At 47.9% G+C, this 9454-nt stretch overlaps 1 protein-coding gene across 8 annotated transcripts in view; it reads right to left on the bottom strand.

Annotated features, from left to right (window-relative positions):
- SLC37A1 (solute carrier family 37 member 1) overlaps nucleotides 1-9454 on the bottom strand; it is an 81911-nt gene that overhangs the window by 49504 nt on the left and 22953 nt on the right. For 7 of the 8 annotated variants that reach the window (XM_086676050.1, XM_086676048.1, XM_086676049.1 and 4 more), the window contains one exon: nucleotides 360-441. The exons of the other annotated variant lie outside the window; for it this stretch is intronic. In XM_086676050.1, the coding sequence (XP_086532176.1) occupies nucleotides 360-441 (82 nt within the window). The remainder of the gene's footprint in view (nucleotides 1-359; nucleotides 442-9454) is intronic. 8 annotated transcript variants of the gene reach the window in all.

Below are 9454 nucleotides of genomic sequence, written 5' to 3'. Positions count from 1 at the left end.
GCTTAGGATCGGAGCACAGTGACGGGAGAAGCACCTTGGGGAACGATTTCAGATTAGATGTGTCTGGAGGGAAAAATTCACGCAGGACAGAATAAATACTTAACGAAGTTTTAGAAATCTGCAACCGTCGACTAATGCGGCACCTCTGGAGTTACAAACCCTAAAAACACTTCGAAGACGTTCATTTCAGAAAAGAGAAACCAAGGAGGATAACTTGCTTCTAAACCGTCTGTTTCCTCCACTGTCTCACCACCACCCCCCACCCCCTCCCTCGCTCCCAAACCCGTTCCTAAAGTAACAAGTTCCTTACGGAAATTATAGGCAGGACATGAAACGGGGTGCTTTTTATGATTTCTTACCTTCACTATGCTGATAGGCTTTCGGGATAAGTGGAAACTGGCATACAGCAAAAATGTCAAAACAAAAATGAAGGCTCTGTACCTGAAACACAGAACAGAGGTGGGGGGTGACGTAAAATGAATACAAGATGCGTTAAGAGTACACTGTGTTTCCCTTGCCTCCGGAGACATAGCTAGAAAATGAAGTTACTGCCTGTGCTCTCTTCCGGGATTTTGATGGTTCAGGTCTCATATTTAGTTTTGAGTTTCTTTTCGTGTCTGGTGTAAGAAAGTGGTACGGTTCCATTCTTCTGCATGTCACTGTCCGGTTTTCCCAGCATCATTGGTTGAAGACACCGTCTTTTTCCCATTGCATATTCTTGCCTCCTTTGTTGAAGATTAATCGACCACACGTTACAATCGTGGATTTATTTCTGGGTTTTCTACTCTGTTCTACTGACCTATGTGTCTATTTTTGTGCCGGTACCACACGACTTTGATTACTACAGCTCTGTAGTGTCTCTTGAAATCTGGGATTATGACGCGTCCAGTTTTTTCAAGAGTGCTTTGGTTATTCGGGGTCTTTTGCGGTTCCATACACATTTTAGGAGTGCTTGCTCTAGGGCTGAGAAAAGTCCTCTTGGTATCTGATAGGGTTTGCGTGGAGCCTATAGATTGCTTTGGGTAGTACAGACGTTTTAACAATGTTTGTTTTTCCAATGCATGAGCGTGGAATGGCTTTCCGTTTCTTTGCACCATTTTGACTTTCTTTTGTCAATGTTTCATAGTTTTCAGGATACAGGTGTTTCACCTCTTTGGTTAAGTTTATTCCTCAACATTTTGTTGGTTTTGGTACAATTGTAAACAGATTTGTTTTCTCAATTTCAGTTTCTGCTCCTTCATTGTTAGTGTATGGAAATGCACCAGGGGCACCTGGGTGGTTCAGTCGGTTAAGTGTCCAATTCTTGATTTTGGTTCAGGTGTGATCCCAGGGTCATGGGACCGAGCGCCACGTTGGGCTCTGCGCTGAGTGTGGAGCTTACTTGGGATTCTCTCTCTCTCCCCCTCTGCTCTGCCCCCTCCCCACCTCACGCTCTTTCTCTAACTAAAAATAAATAAAATGCTCTAATTATGCTAAAAAAAGAAAGAGAAATGCAACAGTTTTCTGTAAATTGATTTTGTATCCTATGACCTTACTGAGTTCATTTATCAGTTCTAGTAGATTTTTGGTGGAGTCTTTCGGGTTTTCTATATATTCTATCATGTCACCTGTAAATAGCGAGAGTTTTGTTTCTTCCTTACCAATCTGGATGCCTTTTATTTCCTTTTGTTGTTGGGTTACTGAAGCTAGGGCTTCCAGTACTATGTTGAACAACAGTGGTGAGAGCAGACATCCCTGTCTTGTTCTTGACCTTGGGGGAAAAGCTCTGTTTTTCCCTACTGAATATGAGGTTCGCTGTGGGTTTTTCATACATGGTCTTTATGATGTTGAGGTACGTTCCCTTTAGACCTACTCTGTTGAGGGTTTTTATCATGAATGGATGTTATACTTTGTCAAATACTTTTTGAAAGCATTTTGACATGCTTTGAAATGATCTTATGGTTTTTATACTTCCTCTTATTGATGTAAGGTATCGTGCTGATTGTTTTGCGAACACTGAACTACACTTGCATCCCAGGAATAAATCCCCTTGATCATGGTGTATGATTTTTTTGATTTATTGTTGGATTTGGTTTGATAGTATTTTGTTAAGGACTTTCACATCTATATTCATGAGAGATACTGGCCTGAGGAGATAAAAATCCTTAAAGAGAGGGGTGCCTGGGTGGCTCAGTCAGTTAAGTGTCCAACTTTGGCTCAGGTCATGATCTCACGGTTTGTGCATTTGAGCCCTGTGTTGGGCTCTTATTGGCAGTGTGGAGCCTACTTGGGATTCTAGCTCTCTCCTCTCTCTCTGCCCCTACTCCAGTCGTTTTCTCTCTCTCAAAATAAATAAACTTTAAAAAATCCCTGAAGAGAGCATAGGCAGTAATTGCTCTAACATCGGTTATAGCAACATCTTTCTAGATGTGTCTCCCAAGGCAAAAGAAATAAAAGCAAAAATAAACTCCTGGGACTACATCAAAATAAAAAGCTTCTGCACAGTAAAGGAAACAATCAAGAAAACGAAAAGGCAACCTACTGAATGGGAGAAGATATTTGCAAATGACATATCTGATAAAGGGTTAGTATCCAAATATATGAAGAACTGTTACAACTCAACACCCCAAAAATGAATAACCCAATTTAAAAATGGGCAGAAGACATGAACCGACACTCCTCCAAAGAAGGCACCCAGATGGCCAACAGACACATGAAAAGAGGCTCAGCATCACTCACCATCAGGAAAATGCACATCAAAGCTACCCTGTGATATCCCTTCACACCTGTCAGAATGGCTACAATCAACAACACGAGAAACAACAGGTGTTGGTGAGAATGCAGAGAAAGGGGAACCCGGGTGCACTGTTGGTGGGAACGCAAACTGGTGCAGCCACTCTAGGGAACAGTATGGCGGTTCCTTCCGAAGTTAAAAATAGAACTACCCTATGACCCAGGAATCACAATACTGAGTATTTACCTCCCAAATACAAAAACACGAATTCAGGGGAATATGTGCACCCCTATGTTTATAGCAGCATCATCTACAGTAGCCAAATTATGGAAACAGCCCAAGTGTCCACCAACTGATGAATGGATAAGGTAGATGTGGTATACATATAACCTGGAATATTACTCAACCATAAAAAAGTGAAATCTTGCCACTCACTTGCAGTGACATGAGCGGAACTAGAGAGTATAACGTTAAGTGAAATAAGTCAGTCAGAGAAAGACAAATATTATACGGTTTCACTCACATGTGGAATTTAAGAAACCAAACAAATGAATAAAGGAAAAGAAAAAAGAGAGAGAGTCAAACCAAGAAACAGACTCTTAACTATAGAGACTGATGGTCACCAGAGGGGAGGTGGGTGGGGGCAAGCGTGAGTAGGTGATGGAGATTAAGGAGGGCACTTATCAGAATGAAAATAAGTAAGTAAATAAATACATACATACTAAAACACTGTAACTGTATTGTATTTTAATGTACTTAATGTGTTTTAATTTTGTAATGTTTTTATTTTATTTTTTGAAAGAGAGGGACAGAGCACGAGCAGAGAAGGGGCAGAGAGAGAGGGAGACATAGGATCTGAAGCAGGCTCAGGCTCTGAGCTGTCAGCACAGAGCCCAACACGGGGCTCAGACTCACAAACCGCGAGATCATCGGTTGAGCTGAGTCGGACGCTTAACCAACTGAGCCACCGGGCACCTCTGTACTGGATGCATTTTAAATTGTCTTATGCTGTATATTGTTCATTCAGTCCTATATCGTTATTAATCCTGTATGCAGGATGGCCATAATATTACATTAAAAAAATCTGCCACTTTTAGGGGCGCCTGGGTGGCGCAGTCAGTTAAGCGTCCGACTTCAGCCAGGTCACGATCTCGCGGTCCGTGAGTTCGAGCCCCGCGTCAGGCTCTGGGCTGATGGCTCAGAGCCTGGAGCCTGTTTCCGATTCTGTGTCTCCCTCTCTCTCTGCCCCTCCCCCGTTCATGCTCTGTCTCTCTCTGTCCCAAAAATAAATAAACGTTGAAAAAAAAATAATAAATAAATAAAAAAATAAAAAATCTGCCACTTTTGTCCAAATCGAAGCTATTTAAATATTCGTTAAAAAAAAATGACTACAAAGAGAAATCTGAGATGTGGAACATGAACAGAGTCCATAAAGTAGACAGAAAGAAACCGTCATCTAGTCTGTAACAGAATTAACTGCAAATTTCTTGTAAGCCTGCTATCCTGGGTGTTTCGGATCCTGTTTATTTTTTTACTTTTTTGTTTCTGTGCAACTTGGTAGAAGGACACAAGAAATGCAGGAATATAAATATCTCAGGCACCTGCACGAGAAAGTCAGCGATGCGGACATGCGACGATCAAGGCCGATGACGTAGGAAACCCTGGCCTGAAGCCTTGCTGCTCTTCTCGGCTTATACGGAAAGCAAACCGAGAGTAAGACGGAAATGAATCTGAATCAGAGACTCAAGAAAAGATAATTGTGTAAGAAGATAAAAGTTTTTCCAGCTTTAGAGTTTGAACCACTTTCTGCAAAAGTATTTCTCAGACAGGGAGACAGGTGAGCAGGAAGAGTATTCGGCAAGAGATGAGAGCAGGGGCCTCTACCTGCTCTCAGGTAGAGGCAGGCCCCTCGTTTCGGGAGGCGCAGCCCGAAACCCTGAAGAACCTGCCTGTTTCTGGTCTGAAAAGGCCAGTGAGTTTCCAAGAGTGTCCACTTTGGTGGGTAGTGACCTCCGGTGGAGGCACGGGTGACAGAAGGGGGCAAGTCGGGGCTCCACCTCCACAGGGACCCGGACCTGCCCTCACCTGGGCACAGGGCTCCCTTCTCCAGTCTCCACAAGGAGTATGAACACCGGTCTGGGACTGAGTCAGCTCCAGCATCTGCCGGACCAGAGTCTGAGAGAAGCATCTGGAGCCTTCGAGGATGCTATATAACACCGGTTCACGAGTGTGTTATCAGCCAGGAGAAATCCGAATTTCATCGTCATTCCGCTCAGGAATTTGACAGCGTGGCTTTTGGGTTCACGCTCTCTACTCTCCACCCAGACATAAACGGAATATCCTACTTACAAATACTTGATTTTTATTAAATACGTTAACATGTTTATTAAATAGAGTCAAAAAACCCAGACATAAAGAGCTCCTCGGTTCGTCCAGATAACATCTGAAGAGCTCGGGGGCCCTACCCTACCCTGCATTCCTGGATGGTGCAGTCCGTCCAGGTTATTGGGACTTAGTGGACAACCCGGGCCTCCACCCTCCACCTCGAGGCTGCTGTCCTCCCTCCCTGGGCCTCCAACTTCACTCCCCGGGCCGCTGCCTCCTTCCCTAACTGGCAGTTCTACAGTGGGCACTCACCAGTGCAGGGCCTGGTGGGTGAAGGTCGTTCCCCTGACGGCCCCTCGCTGGGGGACGCCCCCTGAGTACAGGGGCCGCAGAGGGGAGCTGTACGTGCTTCCAGACCAATCTGAATTTTCTGTGATGCATCAGCGTCTTTGGGGAGGGGACGTGCCGAGAGGCCGGCAGCGTTCTGAGAGAAGCTGTCCCGGAGTCAGGGCGAAGGGTGAACATACACAGCAAACTGGAGTTTTCTTGGAGATGGAAACTGTGTCTCCCAAAAAGGAAAGCCGTATCTTTGATTCAGCCGGTGTCAGGGCCGACGGTCCTTCCTCCCTCTCTTTCCTCCTCTTGTTTACGTGGGACTTGGGGAGGGGGAAGAGCCCGCAGCAGAGGTCGACTTTTCCCCTTCCAGAAGGCCTGGCCACAGCAGCCACGTCACTATGCCTGTCCTGGAGAGGGAGCAGACGCTCGACTTCCTCGGGGTTACCCGGGGTTATGGGACCCAAGTCCTACGCGGCCCTCCTGATTCCTCAAATCAAATGAGATCCTAAATCCAATGACTGCAATCTTTATAAAAGGCCGTGTGAAGACACAGGGACAGGCAGGGCAGAGGGCCATGTGACCGCAGAGGCACAGCCAAGCCAAGGATTGCCAGCAACCACAGAAGCCAGGAGAGGCAGGAGGGGGCCTTCCCTGCACCCTGCGGACCAGCCGACACCTGGATCTCTGACTTCCAGCCTCCAGGACGGTGGGAGGAAATTTCTGCTGTCGGGAGCCCTACAGTTTGTGGTCCTTTGTTACAGCAGCCTTGGGAAACGGACACCATCCCATGCTTTTATTTTTGTGTTGTGTTACACACAGGCTTGTGGACATTAAACAGGAACCCTTACAAATGAGCTGCCTGACACTTTCGTTCCTGTCTGTTCCGCCTGTTTTTCGTAGGGACGTCTGACGGTGGCCTCGTCCGCGTCTATCGGTACCACGAGAACAGCGTGCGGGTTAACACCACGTCTCTAGCAAAACCAGAGCACGTCTCGGCAGCGACAGCCCAGGACAGGTGTGCACTTCCAGAGTCTGCTTGGACACGTTCTCGAATATCGCAGGTGTCCCCAGATGGATAGCAGCCTGCTGCCACCTGAGAGATTCGGGGCAGAGTATCCATTTCCTCCTCTGAGCGTTATCGCTCTGAGTTGTATGCAACTAATGACGCATACTTTAGACGAGGGTAACGGAGCAATACGATTTGGCACAGACACCAGTCCACAGGCTTCATCTGGAAACAGTGAAACCGCGCCTAGCGGTGACGGGAGTCCTTTTCAGAGCATCCTAAAGCAGAGGCAGGATGTCGGTGTGGTGTTAGCAGTGGCCACTTGGCTAAGGGGCTGTCTGCCCCTGTCTGTCCCTCAGGGAGAGCCACACCTTTTCTAAGCAATTAACGGAGGAACCGTGGGGACATACGGGGAGACCACACGGCCGCCCTGTCCCTCCCGCCTCCTCAACAATGTGTGCACGGAAGCTTCAGGCTTGAAGCAGTGATCCTGACGGTCACGGGACGGCGGTGTGCCATCGCGGGCCCGGCTGCTCTACTTAGCGGCTGGCATTCCACTTGGGGAGGGGCTTCCCTTCTCCCGTTTGTGCATTCACTTACTCATTAGATTCTTAGTGTATCCAATGGGCTATCATCCATTCCTAGTATCATTTATTTTCATTTTTTTTTTCTGGAGAGAGAACTTGGGCACGTGCGCATGAGCACGGGAGAAGGGTGGGGGGAGACAGAGAAAGAGAGAGAGACTGATTGATTCTTAAGCAGGCTCCATGCTGATGGACGGTGGACTAGCTGCATTTCAAGAGTACTTCTGCCCGAGGTTCACTCTACTCAAGACCCTCAAGGCTGAATGTCCCGGGGGCTCTGGGGGCACTCAGGCGGGTGAGCGTCCGACTTCGGCTCAGGTCACGATCTCACGATCAGTGGGCTCAAGCCCTGTGTCGGGCTCTGTGCTGACAGCTCGGAGCCTGGAGCCTGGTCCGGATTCTGTGTCTCCCTCTCTATCTGCCCCTCCCCCGCTCGCGCTCTGTCTCTGTCTCTCAAAACTAAACATTAAAAAAAAAAAAAAAGTAAAAAACAAAAAAGACTGAACGTCCCAGGAGAGACCAAGAGCCCATCCTGGGTCCTACCCTGCCTCCCGGGGGACGTGGGCTGTGTGAGAACCGCCACGGGAACAGAGCCTCAAGGGCCTCCGCTGGCCACCATAACAGACCCGGAAGCATGAGACCTACTCACCTGCTGAGACAGGGAAACTAAAGGGACCCCGTAAAAAACTGCTCTTTTCTGTCTTTTTCCTGTTTCTAGTTTTTTGCTAAGGCCTACACCCCCGCCTTACACACCTGTTACAGAACAGGTAACATATGTCCTCCTTGTCAAGGTCAAGAAGTTAATGACTTCTCTGGAGTCTTCTTCGAGCACCAGAGATGACATCTAAGGAGTGACTGGGCGGGTCCTCATCAACGGCATGAATGTTTTTCCAGGACTGCGGACTCAACCAAGACCCCTGGCCCCAGGGCATCAGTGACTGGTGGACGACACCTAAGCACTCGTCTGGGTCTTTGTTCCCGGATTTTGAGAAGACAGAGGCACTAGACCGCCATCAATAAAAACCCCAGGCCCCAAGCAAACAGGAGATTCCCTCTTCTTTCCTCTCCGAGTCTCCCAAATGCTCTGTCTGTATCCACACTCTCTCCGTACCTTTAATAAACTCTGTTTATTACTTCCTCTGGGCTCACGTTTCATTTCTATCCCGTGTGAAACCCAGAGCCCTTCTTGGCTGGCCCTGTGGGCCCCCCTCTGGGTCCAGGGACCCAGCCAGCCTGCGTCACTCCCACAACTGCACATGCAGGAGGGAAGTCAGGTCCCCAAAGGACATCAAGGTGCTGTTAGGAAGGGCAATGCGTGCTGGGAGAAAAACATAAAGCCCTTCGGAGGAACCTTAAAGCCGGCTCTCTCCTTTTACAGGGAAGGAAGCTGGGTCCAGAAAGGTTCAATAACTTTTGAAGGTCAAAGAGCAAGTCTGAGGCAGAAATGGAAGTGATACTCTATATCCTTGCTACCCCAAGTACTGTCTACGGACTCCACATCCCCTGGGAGATGCAGATTCTCTGGCCCCACTCCAGACCTCCCAAGTCAGCAACGCATTTTAACAAGTTCTCGGGGTGATTTACATGTGCGCTAAAGTGTGAGAAGCTCTGTTCTAGCCCTGCCTCGACCTGAAAAAAGAAAAAGAATTTGTGACATTCAGGGGTTCTTCCAAGTTCTTTGTGATATCCTTGTAATTTTCCTCTGGGAGTTTAAACATTGTACCAAAAGAGAGTTACAAAACAGACAAAGAAACGGAAGAGAAGCACCCAGGAGATGAAAGGTAAGTGTGTAAAGCCTTGTGGCCGGGTTACTGGTAGGCATGAAATGAGGTGACACGGGAACCACTCTGGAAAGGAGGCAAATGTCTGCGGTCACACCGGAGACCCCGTGGGTGCCCACCAACCAGCAGGGGCCTGAGAAGCAGGGAAGAGCCCACTGATGCCACCAGTGGGCTGTCGTGGCAGAGAAGAAGCGTCCAGAATACACCACTATGGCATAAGAACTATTTTGAATAGAAGGCATTTGAGTTCCTGAAATCTCTTACCTGCCCGAAAGCACAGCCACCTAGAACAACTCAAGTGTCACGAAACCCTCCCTGGGCACAACCAGGGGAGACGACCCTTCTTACTGGAAATGAGAAGTAGCCACAGCACTACCATATCTCTCACCTAGTCCCTAAGGGCCCATTTCACCCTTTCCAGAACGTCGTTGGTTTTCCCACACGTCTTCTCCTCCTCCTCTTCCCTTAAGATGGCAAATAAGCCCTTTTGAGTCACACTCTTCTGAAACCTCCCATACATATGTGATCACATTTGTCTTTTGTGGTTTAATTCGCATGCCCCCAAAGAAAGAACCTAAGAGGGTACAGGCAATCTTGTTCCTTCCCGATAGAGATCAGCAGGGAAGAGAAGCCTTTGAGAGGGCGGGCCAGACGATGCAGAGCCTGACTCTAGGCTGCCCTCACCCTCTTCTTCCTCCAAGGAGCCCGG

The sequence above is a fragment of the Puma concolor genome, chromosome C2, assembly GCF_028749965.1.
Source record: "Puma concolor isolate L17-30 chromosome C2, mPumCon1.1.hap2, whole genome shotgun sequence".
In the NCBI taxonomy this organism is placed as follows: domain Eukaryota; kingdom Metazoa; phylum Chordata; class Mammalia; order Carnivora; family Felidae; genus Puma; species Puma concolor.
This window is presented reverse-complemented; position numbering and strand designations above follow the sequence as displayed.